The following is a 26,240-nucleotide window of genomic DNA, read 5'->3' as shown; positions in this document are numbered from 1 at the left end:
GTTGCTATATATTAATGCATTAATTAAAGAAGCACATAATCGTGTATCACAATTTGGCCGGCCACAGTGGCTCTTGCCTGTAATCCCAACACTTTGGGAGGCCGAGGCGGGCGGATCACGAGGTCAGGAGATCAAGACCATCGTGGCCAACACGGTGAAACCCCATCTGTACTAAAAATACAAAAATTAGGTGGGCGTGGTGATGCATGCCCGTAGTCCTAGCTGCTTGGGAGGCTGAGGCAGGAGAATTGCTAATTGCTTGAACCCAGGAGGCGGAGGTTGCAGTGAGCTGAGATCGGGCCACGGCACTCCAGCCTGGTGACAGAGCAAGACTCTGGCTCAAAAAAAAAAAAAAAAAAAAAAAAAGTAGTATATCACTAATGTTTTATGAGTGTTTTTAGTATAACAAAGTTATACATAATATATACAAAGTTTCTTTGTAGACCTGTATATTTTATTTCATACATTTTAAAACATTGTGAAAGGATCTATATTCACTACTCTGCCAAGGTGTCTGCTGCACAAAAAAGGTTAAGAACCCATGCTTGGGATATGATTCATCCCTCTACCCACCCCTTATCTACTCTCCCCAACTTTATCTTCCCCTCAAGTTTTCTCAGCTCCCCTTCTGTTTTTTTTTTCTGCTCAAAGGCTAGATCTTTTCCCTCAGGCACTGATCTTTCCTTCTATAAGATAATTTACCCACTAACGGATCACAGCCTGCATTTTGTGAAACATTGAGCCACACCAAATACAAAAATAACTGAGTTCTTGCGCGGTGGCTCACGCCTGTAATTCCAGCACTTTGGGAGGCCAAGGTAGGAGCACAGCTTGAACCCAGGAGTTCAAGACCAGCCTGGGCAATATAGTGAGACCTCGTCTCTACGTAAAATTTAAAAATTAGCTGGATGTGGTGGCACACACCTGTAGTCCCAGCTACTCAGGAAGCTGAGGTAGGAGGATTGCTTGAGCCTAGGAGGTTAAGGTTGTGGTAAGCTGTGATTGCTCAACTGCACTCCAGCCTGGGTGACAGAGGGAGATCTTGTCTCAGGAAACCAAACAAACAAACAAACAAACAAACCGTGAATGGTAAGGTTTTATATACATACGATATATATAAAATATAAAATATATAATATAAAAATATTTAATATATATCATATCATATACATATATGATATATATTACATATATAAAAAAATTTCATGCTACTTTATAATTTTTCCTAGGGCTGGCCTTGTACTCTCATTAGGTGTAAATTATTGCTTTATATTTTTGAAGGAGATTGATCATTTTAGATGATCTCAACTCATCTTTCCTAGGAGACCTTGGAGTGATGATTTATTGTGATCAGGTTTATATGCAAATAGCCCTAGTTTCCTAACAGAGAAGGAAGAGGATAAATGTGTCCTTGCACCTTCGTCCTCACCTTCTCCCTCTCATTACCTGCCTCTTGTGTCCCTCCCCCACCCCTTCTTCTTCCTCTCCACCCCCTTCATTCTGTGGTCATTCATTATGACTACAGTTAGTTGCTTACCTTTTAGTATTAGCTTCTTGGCCAGTTTAATATTGAAAAATGTTTTCCATGCTCCTTGTGAAGTTGGGTCCAAAGAAATCTCATCCTGGTTCAGCTTATTTAAGTAGTTTTCTCATAAGTAAAGCAAATTTATCATAATTCTAATTTAGCAATATTCTGTACATTTTAGTTGACAAAGAGATGATGCAAAGAATTAGAGAAAAATCTATCTTGCAAGCACAAGAGAGAGCAAAAGAAGCTACAGAAGCAAAAGCTGCAGCAAAGAGGGAAGATCAAAAATATGCACTAAGTGTCATGATGAAGGTAAGTTGCGATTGACAGGCAAGTCCTCTAAAGAGATAATAGTAGACTGTGTGAGGTTAGTGGGTTCCAGCTACTGGACTTCCTCAGCATTTTCTTCATACTTTTTTAATAGGAATTACTGTGTTATATAGGCTGTCTGCTATTTATATGTGTTTTTTATTTTTATTTTTACTTTTCTTGAGATGGAGTCTCATTCTGTCACCCAGGCTGGAGTGCATTGGCACGATCTCCGCTCACTGCAACCTCCATCTCCCAAGTTCAAGCGATTTTCTTGCCTCAGCCTCCTGAGTAGCTGGGATTACAGGCGCCCACCACCATGCCCAGCTAATTTTTTTTTTGTATTTTTAGGAGAGACAGGGTTTCACCATGTTAGCCAGGATGGTCTTGATCTCCTGACCTCGTGATCTGCCTGTCTCGGCCTCCCAAAGTGCTGGGATTACAGGCGTGATCCACCATGCCTGACCTATATATGTTCTTGAAAATCTGAATGAAAATCAAAGGTGTAAAAGTTGGACAATTGTTTCAGGGAGAGGGTTCTATTTCTAGGGGAGAAAAAATAAAGTTGCAGTGGTGCAAGTGTTTTGCTTCTTTATAAACCTTGGAGTAACGGACATGATTTTTAAAACAAGAAAAGCGTATTTAAAACACTATGTCAAATTTTTTTAACTGTTAAGAGTTTTAAGTGAAAGTTTTAATCAGCAATATATTTTTTGAGAAACAATTCACATTCCATATAATTTACCCATTTAAAGTGTACAATTTAATAGTTTTTAGTACATTCAGAGTTGTATAACCATTACTACAGTCAATTTTAGAACATTTTCATCACCCCCCAATAAACACCAATACCCATTAGCAGCCATCCCCCATTTACCGTAACATTTAGTCTTAGGCAAGTGCTTATCTACTTTCTGTCTCAATAGATTTACCTATTTTGACTAATTTTTACAAAAAACTTATTATCTCAGGCCGAGCACGGTGGCTCATGCCTGTAATCCTAGCACTTTGAAAGGTCGAGGTGGGCAGATGACGAGGTCAGGAGTTCAAGACCAGCCTGGACAACATAGTGAAACCCCGTTTCTACTAAAAATACAAAAATCATCCAGGCATGGTGGTGGGCACCTGTAATCCCAGCTACTCGGGAGGCTGAGGCAGGAAAATCGCTTGAACTTGGGAGGTGGAGGTTGCAGTGAGCGGAGATTGCACCACTGCACTCCAGCCTGGGTGACAGAGTGAGACTCTATCTCAAAAAAAAAAAATTTCTTATCTCAGGTTCCCATTTTGAAATCTTGATATGACTAAGGAATCTATGGTATGCATTATTTAAGATTTTTTGTGGACCCATGACTGTTCTTTGGATTTTCATAACTAGCATTGTTTTTTTATCATCAATAGTTCATGATTCCAAAGATTTCTCCACTTCTTTTATCACTTTCACTTAACTTTTATATATAGCGTATGGTTATATATTTTGTCTTTTTTTTTTTGAAATGGAGTCTGGCTCTGTTGCCCAGGCTGGAGCACAGTGGTACGATCTCGGCTCACTGCAACCTCCGCCTCTCAGGTTCAAGCAATTCTCATGCCTCAGTCTCCTGAGTAGCTGGGACTATAGATGTGCACCACCACGCCTGGCTAATTTTTTGTATTTTTAGTAAAGACGGGGTTTCACCATATTGGCCAGGCTGGTCTCGAACTCCTGACCTCAAATGATTCACCCGCCTTGGCCTCCCAAAGTGTTAGGATTACAGGCATGAGTCGCCACACTCAGCCATATAGTTTGTCTTTTACTTAGTAATTGAACTGGTCAGCTGGTCAAAGATTCCTGCCTTTAGTATACTTAATTCCATCTTCTCTTTATTGTATGATCACAGCTGTTGACCTTTTGATTTTATCATTTTCCTGAATTTAAAAAAATATATAAAATTTGTGACAATAGTTAAGTATTCACTGAAATAATAAAACAGTTAAATAATGGCACACATACTGCTATACTGGTATGTCAAAACAGAACAGTTGACCGGCAGGAAGCACCACTATGCTGTACCTTGAAGCTTTTAATCTGCTAATGTATGAAAGCTTGACTTTGGTATTTGGAAAGGTGATTTAGAGGAATTAATATATAAAATACGAAGATATGGGTTATATTAAGAGAACAGAGCCTACAAAAGCCAGTATTCTGTTCCACAAACTGTTTTCTCTCTTCCCTCAGTAGCGTTGAGGGACTATGTTTTGTTTCATCCTTATTATAGACATTATCAAGTAAAGTGGTGCTCAAACATTTGGATGAATTAATATGAATGCATTGCTGTAGTACTATATCCTGTAGCAAACATCTACTTTGGTGAATAGCTGAAGGTATTTTCACTCTGTGCAATCTTAGACACTTCTTAGAAAAGAACTTTGTTGAAGAGCAAATAGTAACAAAAGGCAACCTATTGTTAGCTTAAGTTAGCATAAATTAATTTAAAACTTGAAGGACATCTACCAAAAATTAGTGGTTTTCAAGTAGTAACCTTTTAAAAAATAATTAGCGGGGCTGTGTCAATTCGCTATGCTTTGTGTACAGGTATTATTCTGCTTTAGCTACCATAACAAAATGTTGTTTAACAGAAATTTATTTTCTCGTAGATCAAGGTCTGGTAGGGTCTCTTTCTGGTTAGACTCTCTGTTTTTGGGGACTTCTTGCTGTGTTCTCACATGGTGGAGAGAGAGCACACAAGGAAGCTATTCAGTGTTTCTTATAAGGACACCAATCCTATGAGATCAGGGCCCCACCCTAATAACTTCATTTAACCTTGATTACTTCTATAGAGCCCAGACTATGTACAAATGTAGTCACACTGAGGGTTAGAGCTTCAACAGAGGAATTTTGGAGGGAAACAAGTGTTTAATCTGTAACACTGTGTAACAAACCATCCAAAAGTTAGTGGCTTAAAACAACAAACACTTATTTCTCAAACTTTTTTGTGTTGGTTAGATGATTCTTGTACTCTGAGGCTGGCTCAGTTGTGACTGGACGTTCTAGGGTGGCTTCACTCACATGTCTAGAGCCTTGACTGAGAGAACTGAAGCGTCTCCCCATGTAGTATCTCATCCTTCAGGAGCCTAGCCCAGGTTTCTTTGCTTGGTAGTCTTAAGAATCCTAGCATCAAGAGAGGGAAAGCCCCACTGCACAAGTGCTTTTAAAGCTTCTACTGTGTCATATTTGCTAATGTACCATTAGCCACAGCAAGTCACATAGCCAAGCCCAGATTTAAGGATTGGAAAAATACACTGTACCTCTTCTTGGAAAGAAGGATTAAGTCACATTGCAAAGTAGTATGTATATAGGGATGGGAAGAATTCGTGGCCATTTTATAGTTTACTCTGTTTAAATTTAAAAGATTAGGATTTAATTATAAAGGGGATTTGACTCATCTAGCAAAAAAAGTTCAGAGATAGAACAATGATCAGATGTGGTTAAATCAACGTTTGGACCCCATCTCTCTGCAGCATCTCTAGCACTGCCTTTTCTTTGTGCCTGCTTCATTCTCGGGCTGATGATAGTGAGATGATCCACATCTGTACTTAATAGGGCCCGGAGGAAGATAAACCATCTGCTATTTTGACTCTCTTTGGCTCTCTTTTAAGCTCCATAAAACAATGGTTTCGGATATTGTGTGACAATATTAATAATGGTAATTTTTTTTCTTTGTTTGTTTGTTTGTTTGTTTTGAGACAGGGTCTCATTCTGTTGCCCAAGCTGGAGTACAGTGACTCGATCTTGGCTCACTGCAACCTCCACCTTTCAGGTTCAAGTGATTGTCCTGCCTCAGCCTCCCCAGTAGCTGGGACTACAGGCATGTGCCACCACGCCCGGCTAGTTTTTGCATTTTTTGGTAGAGATGGGGTTTCACTATGTTGGCCAGGCTGGTCTTAAACTTCTGTCCTCAAGTGATCTGCCTGCCTCAGCCTCCCAAAGTGCTGGGATTATAGGCATGAGCCACCGTGCCCAGCTGAGTTTTATGTATGTTTACATGCACCTTTATTTCAAGTCATTATTGTTTCTGATTTGGTTCACTACATCAGCTTCTCTGTATCTTTGTTGCAGATCTATCATTCATTAACTAACAAACATTATTGAACACCGTGAAAGGTGCTGAGACAGAGCTGAACAAGCCAGTCTTCACTTTCACTTTACTCATAGTCTAAAGAGGGTAACAGACAAGAAAAATCAAAGGTTGTACCAAATATTCATAAGTGATCATTGGAGGATAGAAAGAAAACACTGGTTTGCGACCAGCCTGGGCAACATGGCAAAACCCCATCTCTACTAAAAATACAAAAAAATTAGCCAGGCGTGGTGGTGTGCACCTGTAGTTCCAGCTACTTGGGAGGCTGAGGTAGGAGGATCACTTGAATCTGGGAGGTGAAAGTTGCATAAGCCAAGATCATTGCACTGCTGCATTCCAGCCTGGGTGAGAGTAAGACCCTGTCTCAAAGAAAAAAGAAGAAAAAGAAAAAAGAAAGAAAAAGAAAAAAAAACCCACTGGTACAAGATTGGTATTTCGGACGGGCGCGGTGGCTCACGCCTGTAATCCCAGCCCGAGGCGGGTGGATCATGAGGTCTGGAGAGCGAGACCATCCTGGCTAACACGGTGAGACCTCGTCTCTACTAAAAAAATACAAAAAATTAGCCAGGCGTGGTGGCGGGCGCCTGTAGTCCCAGCTACTCAAGAGGCTGAGGAGGAGAATGGCGTGAACCCAGGAGGCGGAGCTTGCAGCGAGCCGAGATCACGCCACTGCACTCCAGCCTGGGCGACAGAGTGAGATTCCGTCTAAAAAAAAAAAAAAAAAAAAAAGATTGGTATTTCCTTCTGAGAGTATGGTCAAGCTGAATCCTGGAGAATGAATCACAGTTAGGTTCCTGGTAGCAAGAGAGGGCAAACCCCATTGCAGAAGTGCTTTTAAAACCCCTGCTGTGTCATATTTCCTAATGTACCATTAGCCAAATCAAGTCTCATACCCAAGTTCAGATTTAAAGATTGGAAAAATAGATTATACTTCTTCTTGGAAAGCGAGGTATAATGGGAAAATGACATCACAGTTTGAATAAGTATATGAAAATAAGGAACACAAGGGAACATGTATTGGTCAGAAATAATATCCTTAGATTTTGAAAAAATTTCTCAAAGGTAATAGAGAACTCTCTTAAGGGATTTTCAACAAAAATGTAACATTAGTTGGGTTTGTCTTTTAGGAAGCTCGTTCTGGCTACTGAGTTTGAAGAGGTTGCAGGGAGGAGGCAGAGTTTTTGTAAAGATGGAGAAATTTTGAGCATACTTATATGTTGAAGAAGGAAGCTAGTAAAGAGGGGAAGGTTGATAATACAAGAGAGAAGATTGATGATGGAGCCATTTTCTGGTGATGTGGGGATATTTTATCTTTTTTGTTAATTAAAAAAAAAATTTTTTTTTGGAGACAGGACCTGTTGTCCAGGTTGGAGTGCAGTTACAACTCACTGCATTGACCTTCCAGGCTCAAGAGATCCTCCCATCTCAGCTTCCCAAGTAGCTGGGACTATAGGCATATGCCACCATGCCCTGCTAATTTTTTTGTAATTTTTTAGAGATGGGATCTCACTATGTTGCCCAGAAGGAACAAAGAATGGATATCTAAGGATCTGGAAAATTCTTAAGCACACAGATAATTAAAGGAATTTTTACTTTGCTTGGTAAAGAAGCAGGGTTGGCCGGGCAGGGTGGCTCATGCCTGTAATTCCAGCACTTTGGAGGGCCGAGGCGGGCAGATCACCTGAGGTCAGGAGTTCGATTTCAGCCTGGTCAATATGGTGAAACCCTGTCTCTACTAAAAATACACAAATTAGCCAGGTGTGGTGGCAGCTACCTGTCATCCCAGCTACTCTGGAGGCTGAGTCAGGAGAATTGCCTGAACCCAGGAAGTGGAGGTTGCAGTCAGCCGAGATCATGCCATTGCACTCCAGCCTGGGTGACAAAGAGTGAAATTTCATCTCAAAAAAAAAAAAACAAAAACAAAAAAACAACCAAACAAACAAAAACACGAGGCAGGGTCATCGGCAGAAAGGGAGAGATTGAGGTGGAGGTATAGGGATGTGAGGTGATTAGTGGAAGCTTGGAATACTGATGCCAGACTAATCTTCCAAAATGCTTTTTTTCCTTTTTGGTAATCTTGGCTGCTACTGCCTGCTTTCCTTCTTCACTATTTTGTTCTGTAGGTTACCAACTTCTATCTTGAATTTTTTTTTTTTTTTTAATCATTTCTTGTTTTTGTTTTGTTTTCCACTTCAGTGGAACTCTTTTTTCCGACTGATCTTTTAAACTGGATAGGTCAAATTTGAAGTGTGTTATTCTGCTGTGGTTTCTTAAAGTTGAAACCCAGAAACCTTAATCTTTGAAAGAACTTTGCCTGATCATGCAGATAAGGTATGAGTTGCTAGTTGTCTAGGTAATGCCATAGGACCTCAAAATGATCCTTATCAGTGAATGCACATGCCGTGTTTATCATGGGCATGTATAACTAATGTACAAAAAGACCGCAATGAACTGCTTTGCCATTTTATTCTATTTTATTTGTTATTTTATTTTATTTTTTATTTTTTTGAGACAGTCTCACTCTTGTCACCTAGGCTGGAGTGCAGTGGCGTGATCTCAGTTCACTGCAACCTCCACCTCCCAGATTCAAGCGATTCTCCTGCCTCAGCCTCCCGAGTAGCTGGAATTACAGGCGTCTGCCACCACGCCGGGCTAATTTTTGTATTTTTGTAGAGACGGGGTTTCACCATGTTGACCAGGCTGGTCTCGAACTCCTGACCTCAGGTGATCCACTCGCCTCAGCCTCCCAAAGTGCTAGGATTACATACATAATACATACATATTTACATATATTTTTAAATATTTTTAAAATTTCTTTTTCTTTTTTTTTATTGTTATACTTTAAGTTCTAGGGTACGTGTGCACAACGTGCAGCTTTGTTACATATGTATACATGTGCCATGTTGGTGTGCTGCACCCATTAACTCGTCATTTACATGAGGTATATCTCCTAATGTTATCCCTTCCCCCTCGCCTCACCCCACAACAGGCCCCAGTGTGTGATGTTCCCTATCCTGTGTCCGAGTGTTCTCATTGTTCAATTCCCACCTGTGAGTGAGAACATGTGGTGTTTGGTTTTATGTCCTTGCGATAGTTTGCTGAGAATGATGGTTTCCAGCTTCATCCATGTCCCTACAAAGGACATGAACTCATCGTTTTTTATGGCTGCATAGTATTCCATGGTGTATATGTGCTACATTTCTTTTTCTTTTTTTTTTTTTTTGAGACGGAGGCTCGCTCTGTCGCCCAGGCTGGAGTGCAATGGCCGGATCTCAGCTCACTGCAAGCTCCGCCTCCCGGGTTCACGCCATTCTCCTGCCCCTCAGTCTCCCAAGTAGCTGGAACTACAGGCGCCCGCCACCTCGCCCGGCTAGTTTTTTGTATTTTTTGGTAGAGACGGGGTTTCACCGTGTTAGCCAGGATGGTCTCGATCTCCTGACCTCGTGATCCACCCGTCTCGGCCTCCCAAAGTGCTGGGATTACAGGCTTGAGCCACCGCGCCCTGCCCACATTTCTTAATCCAATCTATCATTGATGGGCATTTGGGTTGGTTCCAAGTCTTTGCTATTGTGTATAGTACTGCAATAAACATATGTGTGCATGTAAAGATAGCAGCATGATTTATAATCTTTTGGGTATACACCCAGTAATGGGATGGCTGGGTCAAATGGTGTTTCTGGTTCTAGAGCCTTGAGGAATCACCATACTGTCTTCTACAATGGTTGAACTAGTTTACAGTCCCACCAACAGTGTAAAAGCGTTCCTATTTCTCCACATCCTCTCCAGCACCTGTTGTTTCCTGACTTTTTAATGATCGCTATTCTAACTGGTGTGAGATGGTGTCTCATTGTGGTTTTGACTTGCATTTCTCTGATGGCCAGTGATGATGAGCATTTTTTCATGTGTCTGTTGGCTGCATAAATGTCTTCTTTTGAGAAATGTCTGTTCATATCCTTTGCCCACTTTTTGATGGGGTTGTTTGATTTTTTCTTGTAAATTTGTTTAAGTTCTTTGTAGATTTGTAGATTCTGGATATTAGCCCTTTGTCAGATGGGTAGATTGTAAAAATTTTCTCCCATTCTGTAGGTTGCCTGTTCACTCTGATGGTAGTTTCTTTTGCTGTGCAGAAGCTCTTTAGTTTAATTAGATCCCGTTTTTCTATTTTGACTTTTGTTGCTTTTAGTGTTTTAGTCATAAAGTCCTAGCCCATTCCTATGTCATGAATGGTATTGCCTAGGTTTTCTTCTAGGGTTTTTATGGTTTTAGGTCTAACATTTAAGTCTTTAATCCATCTTGAATTAATTTTTGTATAAGGTGTAAGGAAGGGATCCAGTTTCAGCTTTCTACATATGGTTAGCCAGTTTTCCCAGCACCATTTATTAAATAGGGAATCCTTTCCCCTTTTCTTGTTTTTCTCAGGTTTGTCAAAGATCAGATGGCTGTAGATGTGTGGTATTAGTTCTGAGGTCTCTGTTCTGTTCCATTGGTCTATATCTCTGTTTTGGTACCAGTAACATGCTGTTTTGGTTGCTGAAGCCTTGTAGTATAGTTTGAAGTCAGGTAGCGTGATGCCTCCAGCTTTGTTCTTTTTGTTTAGGATTGTCTTGCAATGTGGGCTCCTTTTTGGTTCCATATGAGCTTTAAAGTAGTTTTTTCCAATTCTGTGGAGAAAGTCATTGGCAGCTTGATGGGGATGGCATTGAATCTGTAAATTACCTTGGGCAATATGGCCATTTTCACGATATTGATTCTTCCTATCCATGAGCATGGAATGTTTTTCCATTTGTTTGTGTCCTCTTTTATTTCATTGAGCAGTGGTTTGTAGTTCTCCTTGAAGAGGTCCTTCACATCCCTTGTAAGTTAGATTCCTAGGTATTTTACTCTCTTTGAAGCAATTGTGAATGGGAGTTCACTCATGATTTGGCTCTCTGTCTGTTCTTGATGTATAGAAATGCTTGTGATTTTTGCACATTGATTTTGTATCCTGAGACTTCGCTGAAGTTGCTTATCAACTTAAGGAGATTTTGGGCTGAGACATTGGGTTTTCTAAATATACAATCATGTCATCTGCAAACAGGGACAATTTGACTTCCTCTTTTCCTAATTGAATACCCTTTATTTCTTTCTCCTGCCTGATTGCCCTGGCCAGAACTTCCAACACTATGTTGAGTAGGAGTGGTGAGAGAGGGCATCCCTGTGTTGTGCCAGTTTTCAAAGGGAATGCTTCTAGTTTTTGCCAATTCAGTATGATATCGTCTGTGGATTTGTCATAAATAGCTCTTAGTATTTTGAGATATGTCCCATGAATACCTAGTTTATTGAGAGTTTTTAGCATGAAGGGCTGTTGAATTTTGTTGAATACCTTTTCTGCATCTATTGAGATAATCATGTGGTTTTTGTCTTTGGTTCTGTTTATGTGATGGATTACGTTTTTTGATTTGCGTATGTTGAATCAGCCTTGCATCCCAGGGATGAAGCCAACTTGATTGTGGTGGATAGGCTTTTTGATGTGCTGCTGGATTCAGTTTGCCAGTATTTTATTGAGGAATTTTGCATCGATGTTCATCAGGGATATTGGTCTAAAATTCTCTTTTTTTGTTGTGTCTCTGCCAGGCTTTGGTATCAGGGTGATGCTGACCTCATAAAATGAGTTAGGGAGGATTCCCTCTTTTTCTGTTGATTGGAGTAGTCTCAGAAGGAATGATACCAGCTCTTCTTTGTACCTCTGGCAGAATTTGACTGTGAATCCGTCTGGTCCTGGACTTTTTTTGGTTGGTAGGCTTTTAATTATTGCCTTAATTTCAGAGCCTGCCATTGGTCTATTCAGGGATTCAACTTCTTCCTGGTTTAGTCTTGGCAGGGTGTATTTGTCCAGAAATTTATCCATTTCTTCTAGATTTTCTAGTTTATTTGCATAGAGGTGTTTATAGTATTCTCTGATGGTAGTTTGTATTTCTGTGGGATCAGTGGTGATATCGCCTTTATCATTTTTTGTTGCATCTATTTGATTGTTCTCTCTTTTCTTCTTTATTAGTCTTGCTAGTGGTCTATCAATTTTGTTGATCTTTTCAAAACACCAGCTCCTGGATTCATTGATTTTTTTTTGAAGAGTTTTTTGTGTCTCTATCTCCTTCAGTTTTGCTCTGATCTTAGTTATCTCTTGCCTTCTGCTAGCTTTTGAATGTGTTTGCTCTTGCTTCTCTAGTTCTTTTAATTGTGATCTTAGGGTGTCGATTTTAGATCTTTCCTGCTTTCTCTTGTGGGCATTTAGTGCTATAAATTTCCCTCTACACATTGCTTTAAATGTGTCCCAGAGATTCTAATATGTTGTGTCTTTGTTCTCATTGGTTACAAAGTACATCTTTATTTCTGCGTTCATTTAGTTATGTGCCCAGTAGTCATTGAGGAGCAGGTTGTTCAGTTTCCCTGTAATTGAGCAGTTTTGAGTGAGTTTCTTAATGCTGAGTTCTAGTTTGATTGCACTGTGGTCTGAGAGACAGTTTGTGATAATTTCTGTTGTTTTACATTTGCTGAGGAGTGCTTTACTTCCAACTATGTGGTCAATTTTGGAATAAGTGCAATGTGGTGCTGAAAAGAATGTATTTCTGTTGATTTGTGGTGGAGAGTTCTGTAGATGTCTATTAGGTCCTCTTAGTGCAGAGCCGAGTTCAGTTCCTGGATATCCTTTTAACTTTCTGTCTCGTTGATCTGTCTGATGTTGACAGTGGGGTGTTAAAGTCTCCCATTATTATTGTGTGGGAGTCTAAGTCTCTTTGTAGGTCTCTAAGGACTTGCTTTATGAATCTGGGTGCTCCTGTATTGGGTGAATACATATTTAGGATAGTTAGCTCTTCTTGTTGAATTGATCCCTTTACCATTATGTAATGGCCTTCTTTGTCTCTTTTGATCTTTGTTGGTTTAAAGTCTGTTTTATCAGAGACTAGGATTGCAACCCCTGCTTTTTTTTTGTTTTCCATTTGCATGGTAGATCTTCCTCCATCCCTTTATTTGGAGCTTGTATGTGTCTCTGCACGTGAGATAGGTCTCCTAAATACAGCACACTGATGGGTCTTGAGTCTTTATCCAATGCGCCAGTCTGTGTCTTTTCATTGGAGCATTTAGTCCTTTTACATTTAAGGTTAATATTGTTATTTGTGAATTTGATCCTGTCATTATGATGTTAGCTGGTTATTTTGCACGTTAGTTGATGCAGTTTCTTCTTAGCGTCGATGGTCTTTACATTTTGTAATGTTTTTGCAGTGGCTGGTACCGGTTGTTCTTTTCCATGTTTAGTGCTTCCTTCAGGAGCTCTTGTAAGGCAGGCCTGGTGGTGACAGAATCTCTCAGCATTTGCTTGTCTGTAAGGGGTTTTATTTCTCCTTCACTTATGAAGCTTAGTTTGGCTGGATGTGAAATTCTGGGTTGAAAGTTCTTTTTTTTTTTTTTTTTTTTTTTTTTTTTTTGAGACGGAGTCTTGCTCTGTCACCCAGGCTGGAGTGCAGTGGCCGGATCTCAGCTCACTGCAAGCTCCGCCTCCCGGGTTTACGCCGTTCTCCTGCCTCAGCCTCCCGAGTAGCTGGGACTACAGGCACCCGCCACCTCGCCCGGCTAGTTTTTTTGTATTTTTTTAGTAGAGACGGGGTTTCACCGTGTTAGCCGGGATCGTCTCTCGATCTCCTGGCCTCGTGATCCGCCCGTCTCGGCTTCCCAAAGTGCTGGGATTACAGGCTTGAGCCACCGCGCCCGGCCGAAAGTTCTTTTCTTTAAGAATGTTGAATATTGGCCCCTACTCTCTTCTGGCTTGTAGAATTTCTGCCAAGAGATCTGCTGTTAGTCTGATGGGCTTCCCTTTGTGGGTAACCTGACCTTTCTCTCTGAATGCCCTTAATACTTTTCCTTCATTTCAACTTTGGTGAATCTGACAATTACCTGTCTTGGAGTTGCTCTTCTCGAGGAGTATCTTTGTGGCGTTCTCTGTATTTCCTGAATTTGAATGTTGACCTGCCTTACTAGGTTGGGGAAGTTCTCCTGGATAATATCCTGAAGAGTGTTTTCCACCTTGGTTCCATTCTCCCCGTCACTTTCAGGTACACCAATCAGACGTAGATTTGGTCTTTTCACATAGTCCCATATTTCTTGGAGGCTTTGTTTCTTTTTATTCTTTTCTCTCTAAACTTCTCTTTTCGCTTCATTTCATTAATTTGATCTTCAGTCACTGATACCCTTTCTTCCACTTGATCGAATCGGCTACTGAAGCTTGTGCATGCATCATGTAGTTCTCATGTGGTGGTTTTCAGGTCCATCAGGTTATTTAAGGTCTTTTCTACCCCTTGCTGCCGCCCTGAAGTTCGATCTCAGACTGCTGTGCTAGCAGTGAGCGAGGCTTCATGGGCATGGGACCCTCCGGGCCAGACACGAGATATAATCTCCTGGTGTGCCACTTGTTAAGACCGTTGGAAAAGTGCAATATTAGAGTGGGAGTGTCTCGATTTTCCAGGTACTGTCTGTCACAGCTTCCCTTGGCTAGGAAAGGGAATTTCCCTAACTCCTTGTGCTTCCCGGGTGAGGTGATGCCCCGCCGTGCTTTGGTGCACACTCTGTGGGCTGCACCCACTGTCTGACAAGCCCCAGTGAGATGAGCCTGGTACCTCAGTTGGAAATGCAGAAATCACCCGTCTTCTGCGTTGCTCACGCTGGGAGCTGTAGACTGGAGTTTTTCCTATTCGGCCATCTTGGAACCTCCTAAAATTTATTTTTCAGTTGTTGTCCTATGTTCCTTTAACTGATCACAATCTACTTCAGGTTAATACTGACTCAGTTCCAGTAAAATATAGCAACTTGCTCTAATATAACTCCATTTTCTACTCCTACCTTTGTGCTATTAGTGCCATTCAGGTATATGTATATGCATATATACTTGTAATCCCAACAATATGTGTTATGATTTTACATTAAAAATCATTGTTTCTCAAAAAATCTTAGGTTTTTAAATAAATGAAGAGCAGAAAGCAAAAATATATATATATTGTATTTTTAAAAAGTTTATTTTCTAATTGTGGTAAAATATACCTAACATAAAATTTACTATCTTTAAGTATATAGTTCAGTGGCATTAAGTATGTTGGCAACCATCACTACTGCCATCTCCAGAACTCTTTTCTTTTCTTTTCTTTTGAGTTGGAGTCTCACTGTGTCGCCCAGGCTGGAGTGCAGTGGCACGATCTCAGCTTACTGTAACCTCCGCCTCCCAGGTTCAAGTAATTCTCCTGCCTCAGCCTCCCGAGTAGCTGGGATTACAGGCATGTGCCACTATGCACGGCTAATTTTTTGTATTTTTAGTAGAGAAGGGGTTTCACCAAGTTGGCCAGGTTGGTCTGTTAACTCCTGACCTCAGGTGATCCACCCCCCTCAGCCTCCCAAAGTGCTGGGATTACAGGCGTGAGCCACTGTGCCCAGCCCTCCAGAACTCTTTTCATCTTGCACAATTAAAACTCTGTACCCGTTAAACAATAATTCTCTATTCCCCATCCTCCCAGCCCTTGACAGCCACCATTCTACTTTTTGTTTCTATGAATTTGACTATTTTAGGTACTTCATGTAAGTGGAATTACACAGTGTTTGTCCTTTTGTGACCATTTTATATTTTTTAGCATACTTTGTCTTCAAGGTTCATCCTTATTTTAGCTTGTGTCAAAATTTCCTTCCTTTTTAAGGCTGAATCATGTTCTATTAATATGTATAGACCACATTAAAAAAATCTGTTTGTATTGTCTTTTATGCTTACCCACATATTCACCATTTCCCATACTCTTCATTCTTTGCTGTAGATATGAATTAGTTAATATCTGGTATCATTTTCCTTTTAGCCTGAAGATCTCTTTTTAGTGTACCTTTGTTTTCTTTTCTCTTTTAAGAGATAAGGTCTCACTCTGCTGTCCAGGTTAGAGTGCAGTGGTACAGTCATAGCTCACTGTAGCTTCAAACTTCTGGTCTCAAGCAGTTTTCCTGCCTCAGTCTCCTGAGTAGCTGAGACTACATGCACATGTCACCATGCCTGTGTAGTAAAGATGGAGATCCTCGGCTGGGCGCGGTGGCTCAAGCCTGTAATCCCAGCACTTTGGGAGGCCCAGACGGGCGGATCACGAGGTCAGGAGATCGAGACCATCCTGGCCAACTTGGTGAAACCCTGTCTCTACTAAAAAATACAAAAAAAAAAAAAAAAAAAAAAAAACTAGCTGGGCGAGGTGGCAGGCGCCTGTAGTCCCAGCTACTAGGGAGGCTGAGGAAGGAGAATGGCGTAAACCCGGGAGGCGGAGCTTGCAGTGAGCTGAGATCCGGCCACTGCACCCCAGCCTGGGCTACAGAGCAAGACTCTGTCTCGAAAAAAAAAAAGATGGGGATACTCTGTGTTACCCAGGCGGGTCTTGAACTCCTGGCCTCAAGAGATCCTCCTGCCTTGGCATCCCAAATCACACCTGGGATTGCAGGTGTGAGCCACCTCCCCATGCCTGGCCCTTTTTTAAAAAAGTGTATCTTACAGAGCAGGTCTATTAGCAACATATTCCCTCAGTTTTCATTTGTCTTGGCATGTATTTTGCTTTCACTTGTGAATAATAGTTTTGGTAAATATAAATTTTGTGGTTTATAGTTTTGTTTTTTTCTGTCTGTACTTTGAACATGTCATCTCACTGTCTTCTATCCACTGTTTCATAAGAGAGCCTTAAAAGGTTGTGATAAACTCACCATGCATCCGTAGCTGTCTCATTTACATGATCTTTCCACTAAATTTCTGACTACCTAGGCACTTATCCTAACCAGGACCTCAACCTCAGATCAACTGCACATTTTTCCTCTTTATTCCCAACCAAGCCCACCACTTTTATCCACCAACACTACAGGTTTTCACTGCCCTACCCAGAAATGAGCCCACCCTTTGTAGCAAGAAGCTGCTAGGTTCTTTTTGGTAGTTTCATGTTGGTATGGGTTGAGCATTTATAATAAAAAAATACAGAATCTGAAATGCCCCAAAATCTGTAACTTCTGAGCACCAACACAATGCTCAAAGGAAGCGCTCACTGGAGCATTTTGGGTTTCAGATTTTCGGAGTAAGGATGCTCAACCAGTATGTATTCTGCAATATTCCAAAATCTGAAAAAAATCCAAAATCTGAAACACTTCTAGTTCCAAGCATTTTGGACGAGGGATACTCAGTCTGTAAAATTGCCAGGCTCATCATCCTAGCTGGGAGCGGGTGTTAGGAGCAACCTCAGGCCGAAGGGCACAGCTTCTTACGGTTCATACTTAGAACTTTAGCAGTTTTCTAGACTAAAGACTTCTTTGGAATCTTCTTTTGGTTAATTTCCAGTCCCCCGAAATGGTTGTTTTTGATCATTTTATCCAGTTTTATCCTTAATATTTGTGGAGGAGAATTGCCAGCCTCTTCATGTTGCCACAAAATCTGCACCTTGTCTTTGCAGATGAATTTTATATTTACTTATCCAGTTTCCTAAGAAGTCCTCTTGGTATGTTGATTGAATTTACATTGACTTTGTAAATTTGCAGAGCATCAACATATTTATAATATTGAGATTTCCCTCCAGGAACATGGCATTTATCTCCATTTATTTGGATTTACTTTACATCTCTCAGCAAAATTATTTAATACCCATTTGTGACTTGCTTTTATATTTTTTGTTTGTTTATTTTGTGTTTAAGACAAAGTTTCTCTCTGTAGCCCAGGCTGGAGTGCAGTGGCGCGATCTTGGCCCACTCACTGCAACGTCCACCTCCTGGGTTCAAGCAATTCTCCTTCCTCAGCCTCCAGAGTAGCTGGGATTACAGGCGCGTGCCACTGCACCTGGCTAATTTTTTGTACTTTTGATAGAGACGGGGTTTCACCATGTTGGCCAGGCTGGTCTTAAACTCCCAACTTCAGGTAATCCACCCACCTCAGCCTCCTAAAATGCTAGGATTACAGACGTGAACCACCACGCCTGGCCTTATGACTTGCTTATATTTTGCTAAACTTATTCATTTATGTTTTTCTGGTAATTGCTGATGAAATTAATGTTTCCATTGTAGTTTCTAATTATTTATTGCCAGTTTGTAGGAAAGTAAGTTTGTTTTTGTAAGTTTGTATAAGTTGATCTTTTTTTTTTCTTTTGAGATGGAGCCTCATGCTGTCCCCCAGGCTGGAGTGCAGTGGCGTAATCTTGGCTCACTGCAACCTCCACCTCCTGGGTTCAAGCGATTCTTCTGCCTCAGCCTCCTGAGTTGCTGGGACTACAGGCATGCCCCACCACGGCTACCTAATTTTTATATTTTTAGTAGAGACAGGGTTTCACCATGTTGGCCAGGCCGGTTTCGAACTCCTGACCTTGTGATCCGCCCACCTCGGCCTCCCAAAGCATTGGGATTACAGGCATGAGCCACTGCGCCCGGCTAGTTGATCTTATATGTGACTGCTGTGCTGAATTTTCTTTGGTTTGTCACTTTATTATTTTGGTTATTTTAAGTAGTGTACTATTTGCAAATGGTGGCAATTCTATCTCCTTGTAATCTATATTTGTATTTCTTATTTTTAAAATTTTATCATTTAGGTTCTGACCTCTAGGAAAATAGTAAAACATTAGGTATACTTGCCTTAGTGATTTTGCTGGAAATATTTCTAATATTTCTTTTATTTTTTATTTTTATTTTTTTGAGACAGAGTCTTGCCCTGTCACCCAGGCTGGAGTGCAGTGGCATGATCTCAGCTTACTGCAGCCTCCACCGCCCAGGTTCAAGAGATTCTCCTGCCTGAGCTTCCCGAGTAGCTGGGACTACAGTTGTGTGCCACCATGCCCAGCTAATTTTTGTATTTTTAGTAGAGATGGGAGTTTTGCCATTTTGGCCAGGCTGGTCTCGAACTCCTGACCTCAGGTGATTCGCCTAACTCGGCTTCCCAAAGTGTTGGGATTACAGGCGTGAGCCTCCGCACTGGGCTGAGTTTGCTAATATTTTATTTATAATTTTTGCATGTAATTCACAAGTGGGATTGGCTTAAAAAGAACAATGCCTTATTGACCATTCATTCATTCTAGATTAAAAGAATTATACGTTTCCTGTTTTTCAAAAATTTGGTTTAGGAATTATTCATTATTCTCCTATTAGTTGTATTTGCTGTCTGTATTAAACTAATAGCCTGTAGTAAATGGCATCCTTTTTTGAACAGTACAAACACCTAAAACCCAATTTCTTTATTTTATTTTATTATTATTATTATTTTTCTTTTTGAGAAAGAGTCTCACTGTGTCGCCCAGGCTAGAGTGCAGGGGGCGATCGTGGCTCACTGCAATCTCTGCCTCCGAGGTTCATGTGATTCTCCTGCCTCAGCCTCCCAAGTAGCTGGGATTACAGGTGTGTGCTATCATGCCCGCCTAATTTTTGTATTATTAGTATAGACGGGGTTTCACCATGTTGGCTAGGCTGTTCTTGAACTCCTGACCTCAAGTGATCAACCTGCCTGGGCCTCCCAAAGTGCTGGGATTTCATGCGTGAGCCACTGCCCCCCACCATCCAGTTCCTTTATGTACAATGATTATTATTTTAGCCTTCTGAATTTTTCTGTTACTGCAGTTTCCTCCGTTGTATCTTCCCTGTATTAGATGATTTTTCTTTTTTTTTTGAGACGGAGTCTTGCTCTGTCGCCCAGGCTGGAGTGCAGTGGCGCTATCTCGGCTCACTGCAAGCTCCGCCTCCCAGGTTCACGCCATTCTCCTGCCTCAGCCTCCTTAGTAGCTGGGACTATAGGTGCCCACCACCTCCCCGGCTAATTTTTTGTATTTTTAGTAGAGATGGGGTTTCACCGTGTTAGCCAGGATGGTCTCGATCTCCTGACCTCATGATCTGCCCATCTCGGCCTCCCAAAGTGCTGGGATTACAGGCTTGAGCCACTGTGCCGGACTGTTTTTCTTTAAAAGACCTTCAAGGATTGTTTAATATTTGTCAGTGTCTATGTTAAATTGTGTCTTTCCTATATTAGATGATTTTTATTTTAAATATCTTTAAGGGCTGGGTGCGGTGGCTCACACCTGTAATCCTAGCACTTTGGGAGGTTGAGGCGGGTGGATCATTTGAAGTCAGGAGTTCGACACCAGCCTGGCCAACATGGTGAAACCCCAGCTCTACTAAAAATATAAAAATTAGACGGGTGTGGTGGTACATGCCTGTAATCTCAGCTACTCAGGAGGCTGAGGCAGGAGAATTGTTTGAACCCGAGAGGCAGAGGTTGCAGTGAGTGAAGATCGTGCTACTGCACTCCAACCTGGGTGACAGAGCCAGACTCCATCTCAAAATAAATAAGTAAATAAATAAATAATAAAATATCTTTAAGAATTGTTTGGGCCGGGTGCGGTGGCTCAGACCTGTAATCCCAGCACTTTGGGAGGCCAAGGTGGGCGGATCATGAGGTCAGGAGATTGAGACCATCCTGGCTAACACAGTGAAACCCCAGCTGTACTAAAAATACAAAAATTAGCCAGGCGTGGTGGTGGGCACCTGTAGTCCCAACTGCTCAGGAGGCTGAGGCAGGAGAATGATGTGAACCTGGAAGGCGGAGCGTGCAGTGAGCAGAGATCACGCCATTGCACTCCACTCTGGGCGACAGAGTGAGACTCCGTCTCAAAAAAAAAAAAAAAAAAAAAGAAAGAAACATGGGAGACCTGGATTTATGATTGGCACCTATATGGGGACTGTCTTGTGGAATTGAGCCTGTAACCTGTGGGATCTAATGCTAACTCCAGGTAGATAATGTCAGAACTGAATTAGCTGGTGTTAGAGAATTGGTAAGCATAGGAAAAACCCACAAATTTGGTGACTGCAAGTGAACTATGGAGTGTTGTGAGGGTATATAAGAGGCGTAAACAGTTTTTTTTTCTCTGTACACTCTTGTTTTTCTTTTTCTTTCTTTCTTTTTTTTTTTTTTTTTGAGAGAAGTCTCGCTCTTTTCTCCCCAGGTTTGAGTGCAGTGACTTTATCTCGGCTCACTGCAACCTCCACCTCCCGGGTTCAAACGATTCTTCTGCCTCTGCCCCCCAAGTAGCTGGGATTAAGGCACCTGCCACCATGCCTGGCTAATTTCTGTATTTTTTAGTAGAACAGGGTTTCACAGTGTTGGCCAGGCTGGTCTCGAACTCCTGACCTCAGATGATCTGCCTGCTTCGGCCTCCCAAAGTGCTGGGATTACAGGCATGAGCCACCGTGCCTGGTCATTGTACTCTCTGTTTTTCTTTGGTGCATGTAGTCTCTCTTTTCTGTTTTTCATAAGCTTTGTGTTACTTTCTTCTTCGTGTTTTTCTCTTCATTGTAGTTCCTTTACTTACTCTGTGAAGCCTTTCTTGGTTTCTCCTCTTCATCACTTCTTTCTGAAGAGCTGGACTATTTCTGTCTCTAATATAGCTTATTATAAATTAACATTATGCATATAGTTCCCTTAACTACATCTTGGCTATAATACCAGAACTTTCCTGTTATTTTTCATTGTAAGAACAGTCTCATTTTTGGTAATTAAGACTTAGTCTTATGCATTTTAAAAACTTCATGTAAAATTCATTCTTCTTGCAGAGATTATGATGGGTGAGGGTGTCTGACTCTTCACATATTCTTTCTTTTTCATGTCTTGGGGCAGAGAGTGAAAAAAGGCAGACATGTAATTAGGCTGGGTGAAGTCGTCTTCTTTTAGGTTGTGGCTTCCTCTCTAACACGGAGTGTTCATCATGCCTTATTGTGAGTCATTTAAATTTTGTTTCATTGCCATGTGTAGATTCTTCCTGGTTCAGTCTGTTGGCAGCTCACTGGCAACTCTCTGAACTTAATATGTAGTAATAATTAGCATATTTTGTGCTTAATTTTAAGCCTGAGGTAAAATTGGGACTACAGGAAATTTTCATTCAATGTCCTGTGAAATTTATTTTAAAGTCAGCATCTCACAGGAAAATAATCAGTCTTCTAGAAGAGAGTATTATGTCATGTAGATATTATAGAGCACCTTTGAGTGCACAGGTTTCATACTTGTAATGTTAAATCTCTATTTTAAAGTAATACAACCTTTAGGGACCTTCATCCTAGCATATCCATATTCTAGAACCACTTCAGATGTCCTATTTAAATGTAAATTAATTTAAATGTACATTAATGAAACTTAAATAAAATTTAAAATTCAGTTCCTGAGTCTCAGTAGCCACATTTGAAGTAGTTAATTAACCACCTGTGGCTAGTGGCTACTATATTGGATAGCACAGGCATTTTGATCATTGAAGTAAGTGCTTCTCTCGTGGATAGAGTTAAGAAATCTTTCTTACCATAGGGAAGTCAGATACATGGAGTCACTCATGTACACCAACTAGGTACTCTATTTCACAGGGGTTTTTTTTCTTGCCCATGTGAGGGAAGTTTGTGAAAGGGAGAAAAGTTGCTACACACCTGTACAAGATACTGCTTTCAAATTCACCTGGTATTTAGCTCTTCGAAAGTGTCAGACAACTGTGCAAACATAGGTTTTGCAGCAGGATTAAGACTTCAAATATTTCCACCCACCAGAGACAGACCATCTTGTTCATCCTTCCTATTTCCTTTTCTACTATTCCCTCTTCAGTTGACACAACTTCAGTTGACAGGGTAAGACTTGGGATAAGTTGAAAAGCAAATGTTTGAGTATATGTGTTGGTGTGTGTGTATAGATTTTGAGAGAAGTGGCTTAACTCCTAGAATAATAAATTTATATTATTTTTTCCACCAAGCCCTTAGATACCATCTAATTGAATGCCTGCCCACATTTTACATATAAGTAAACTGAGGTTGGAGAAAGTGATTGCCTAAGATCATATAGCTAATGGTAGATCTGGGACTAAAACCTTTGTTCCATGATGCCAACACCAATGGTTTCTCTCCTGAATCATTTACCTTTCCCATTTTAATTCAAAATTCACTACTATCTGTTGTTACACATACAATGGCAAGAGTTTAGAGGTATGAATAATTAATTATTGTAATGAATTTCTCATTTAAAGAAATGTTGCTTTTATGTATTTTAAAGAATTTGGTAATTGCAATTTTTATAGATTGAAGAAGAAGAGAGGAAAAAAATAGAAGATATGAAAGAAAATGAACGGATAAAAGCCACTAAAGAATTGGAAGCCTGGAAAGAATGTCAAAGAAAAGCTGAAGAGCAAAAAAAAATTCAGAAAGAAGAGAAATTATGTCAAAAAGAAAAGCAAATTAAAGAAGAAAGAAAAAAATTAAAATATAAGACTAGTACTAGAAATTCGGCATCAAGAAATCTTGCTCCAAAAGGTAAAATGATTAAGACTTTCTTGAGTAGTGAGTCCTGTTGGTGACGTATATATGACACTTTTCTTTTTTTGTAAATATATTCACAGCATTAGGTTACTATTTTGGCATATTGAGAATAAGCAATTCAGTACAAAGACTAAAGTAAAAGACATTTCTTCTTTCGGGGGTAATGAAGTTTTCTTTCTGTTTTGTTTTGTTTTGTTTTGTTTTTTGAGATGGAGTCTTGCTCTGCTGCCCAGGCTGGAGTGCAGTGGCACGATCTCGGCTCACTGCAAGCTCCATCTCCCGGGTTCACGCCATTCTCCTGCCTCAGCCTCCTGAGTAGCTGGGACTACAGGCGCCCGCCAACACACCCAGCTAATTTTTTGTATTTTTAGTAGAGACAGGGTTTCACTGTGTTCGCCAGGATGGTCTCTATCTCCTGACCTCGTGATCTGCCCACCTCGGCCTCCCAAAGTGCTGGGATTACAGGCGTGAGCCACCACGCCCGGCCGGTAATGAAGTTTTCTAATAAATGAACAAGGAGGCACCTGTAGTCCCAGCTACTCGGGAGGCTGAGGCAGGAGAATGGCGTGAATCTGGGAGGCGGAGGTTGCAGTGAGATCGTGCCACTGCACTCCAGCCTGGGCAACAGAGTGAGACTCCTCCGTTTAAAAAAAAAAAAAATGAGCAAGGATTCATTCAAGGATTCAAAAAGAAGAGTGTCTTCTTTGCTTGTGTGCTTTCTTTTGAAATTTACAGAGATGTTGTTAAATAAGTGCTTAACTCAGGCTCAGGCCCAAAAAGACTTGGAGTGGACTAGCAGTGTCAGAAGCATTCATTTATTCCATTAGAGATAAGAAACTAGGAATTTCATTAAAAGACCTTTTCCTCACATCACTTAGGAAAATGAGTACTATAAGAAAACTTACTCTACAGCAAATAAAGGTTGCTTCTAGCTTTTAATCTTGATGTGTTCAAAACTAGATAAATTAATGTAATTTTTTTTTCTTTTTTCTTTTTTTTTTTTTGAGAGAAGGTCTGGCTCTGTCGCCCAGGCTGGAATGCAGTGGTGCGATCTCAGCTCACTGTAACCTCTGCCTCCCCAGCTCAAGCCATCCTCCCTTAGCTGGGACTACAGGCCATGTGCCTCAACGTCCAGCTAATGTATTTTGTACTTTTTGTAGAGACGAGGTTTTGTCATGTTGCCCAGGCTGGTCTTGAACTCGTGAGCTCAAGCAATCTGCCTGCCTTGGCCTCCCAAAGTGCTGGGATTGTAGGCATGAGCCACCATGTATGGCTGATACAAATATATTTCTGTTTTTGTGTGTGTATGTGTGTGTGTTTTTAAAATTATTATTTCAGTAGTTTTGGGGGAACAGGTGGTGTTTGGTTACATGTGTGGTGATTTCTGAGATTTTGGTAGACCCATCAACCAAGCAGTGTACACTGCACTCAATGTGTAGTCTTTTTTTTTTTTTTTTTTTTTTTTTTTTTTTTTTTTGAGACGGCGTCTCGCTCTGTAGCCCAGGCTGGAGTGCAGTGGCCGGATCTCAGGTCACTGCAAGCTCCGCCTCCCGGGTTCACGCCATTCTCCGGCCTCAGCCTCCCGAGTAGCTGTGACTACAGGCGCTGCCACCTCGCCCGGTTATTTTTTGTATTTCTTAGTAGAGACGGGGTTTCACCGTGTTAGCCAGGATGGTCTCGATCTCCTGACCTCGTGATCCGCCCATCTCGGCCTCCCAAAGTGCTGGGATTACAGGCTTGAGCCACCGCGCCCGGCCAATGTGTAGTCTTTTATCCCTCACCCCCGCATCCTTCACCCCAAGTCCCCAGGCCCATATCATTCTTATGCCTTGGCATCCTCATAGCTTAGCTCCCATTTATGAGTGAGAACATGGGCCGGGAGCAGTGGCTCACACCTATAATTCCAGCACTTTGGGAGGCCAAGGCGGGCAGATCACCTGAGGTTGGAAGTTTGAGACCAGTCTGACTAATATGGAGAAACCCCATCTTTACTAAAATTACAAAATTAACTGGGTGTAGTGGCACATACCTGTAATCCCAGCTACTCAAGAGGCTGAGGCAGGAGAATTGCTTGAACCTGGAAGGCGGAGGTTGTGGTGAGCTGAGATTGTGCCATTGCACTCCAGCCTGGGCAACAAAAGCAAAACAACGTCTCAAAAAAAAAAAAAAAAAAAAAAGGCGAGAACATATGGTATTTGCGTTTCCATTCCTGAGTTACTTCATATAAAATAATCGTCTCCAACTCCATCCAGGTTGCCAAGAATGCCATTATTTTATTTTATTCCTTTTTATGGCTGAGTAGTATTCCATGATTTTATATATATATACACACACCATATTTTCTTTACTCATTAGTTGATGGGCATTTAGGCTAGTTATATATTTTTGCAATTGCAATTGTGCTGCTATAAACATGAGTGTGCAAGTGTCTAATGAATTCTTTTTCTTTAGGTAGATACCCAGTAGGGGGACTGCTGGATCAAACGGCAGTTTTACTTTTAGTTCTTTAAGGAATCTCCACACTGTCTTTAATAGTAGTTGTGCTAGTTTACATTCCTACCAGCAGTGTAAAAGTGTCCCTTTTCACCATATCTACACCAACCTCTGTTATTTTTTCATTTTTAAATTATGGTCATTCTTAACAGTATCGCATTGTGGTTTTGATTTGCATTTCCCTAATAATTAGCGATGTTGAGCATTTTTTCTTATGTTTGTTGGACATTTGTTTCTTTGTTTATTTATTTATTTTGAGACAGAATTTCGCTCTTGTTGCCCAGGCTGGAGTGCAATGGCACGATCTTGGCTCACCGCAATCTCTGCCTCCCAGATTCAAGCAATTCTCCTGCTTTAACCTCCCAAGTAGCTAGGATTACAGGCACGTACCACCATGCCTGGCTAATTTAGAGATGGGGTTTCTCCATGTTGGTCAGGCTGGTCTCGAACTCCCGACC

At 41.0% G+C, this 26,240-nt stretch overlaps 1 protein-coding gene across 8 annotated transcripts in view; it reads left to right on the top strand.

The window, feature by feature from the left end:
- The window catches only part of DNAAF4 (dynein axonemal assembly factor 4), a 78,880-nt gene that overhangs the window by 5,722 nt on the left and 46,918 nt on the right, over positions 1 to 26,240 (top strand). For 7 of the 8 annotated variants that reach the window (XM_073995854.1, XM_045395493.3, XM_045395492.3 and 4 more), the window contains 2 exons: positions 1,707 to 1,840; positions 23,052 to 23,283. In XM_073995854.1, the coding sequence (XP_073851955.1) occupies positions 1,707 to 1,840; positions 23,052 to 23,283 (366 nt within the window). The remainder of the gene's footprint in view (positions 1 to 1,706; positions 1,841 to 23,051; positions 23,284 to 26,240) is intronic. The other variant, XM_073995852.1, reaches the window with a different exon arrangement.

The sequence above is a fragment of the Macaca fascicularis genome, chromosome 7, assembly GCF_037993035.2.
Source record: "Macaca fascicularis isolate 582-1 chromosome 7, T2T-MFA8v1.1".
Classification (NCBI taxonomy): Eukaryota; Metazoa; Chordata; class Mammalia; order Primates; family Cercopithecidae; genus Macaca; species Macaca fascicularis.
Note: the sequence above shows the minus strand (reverse complement) of the source record. Positions and strands in the feature narration are given on the sequence as shown.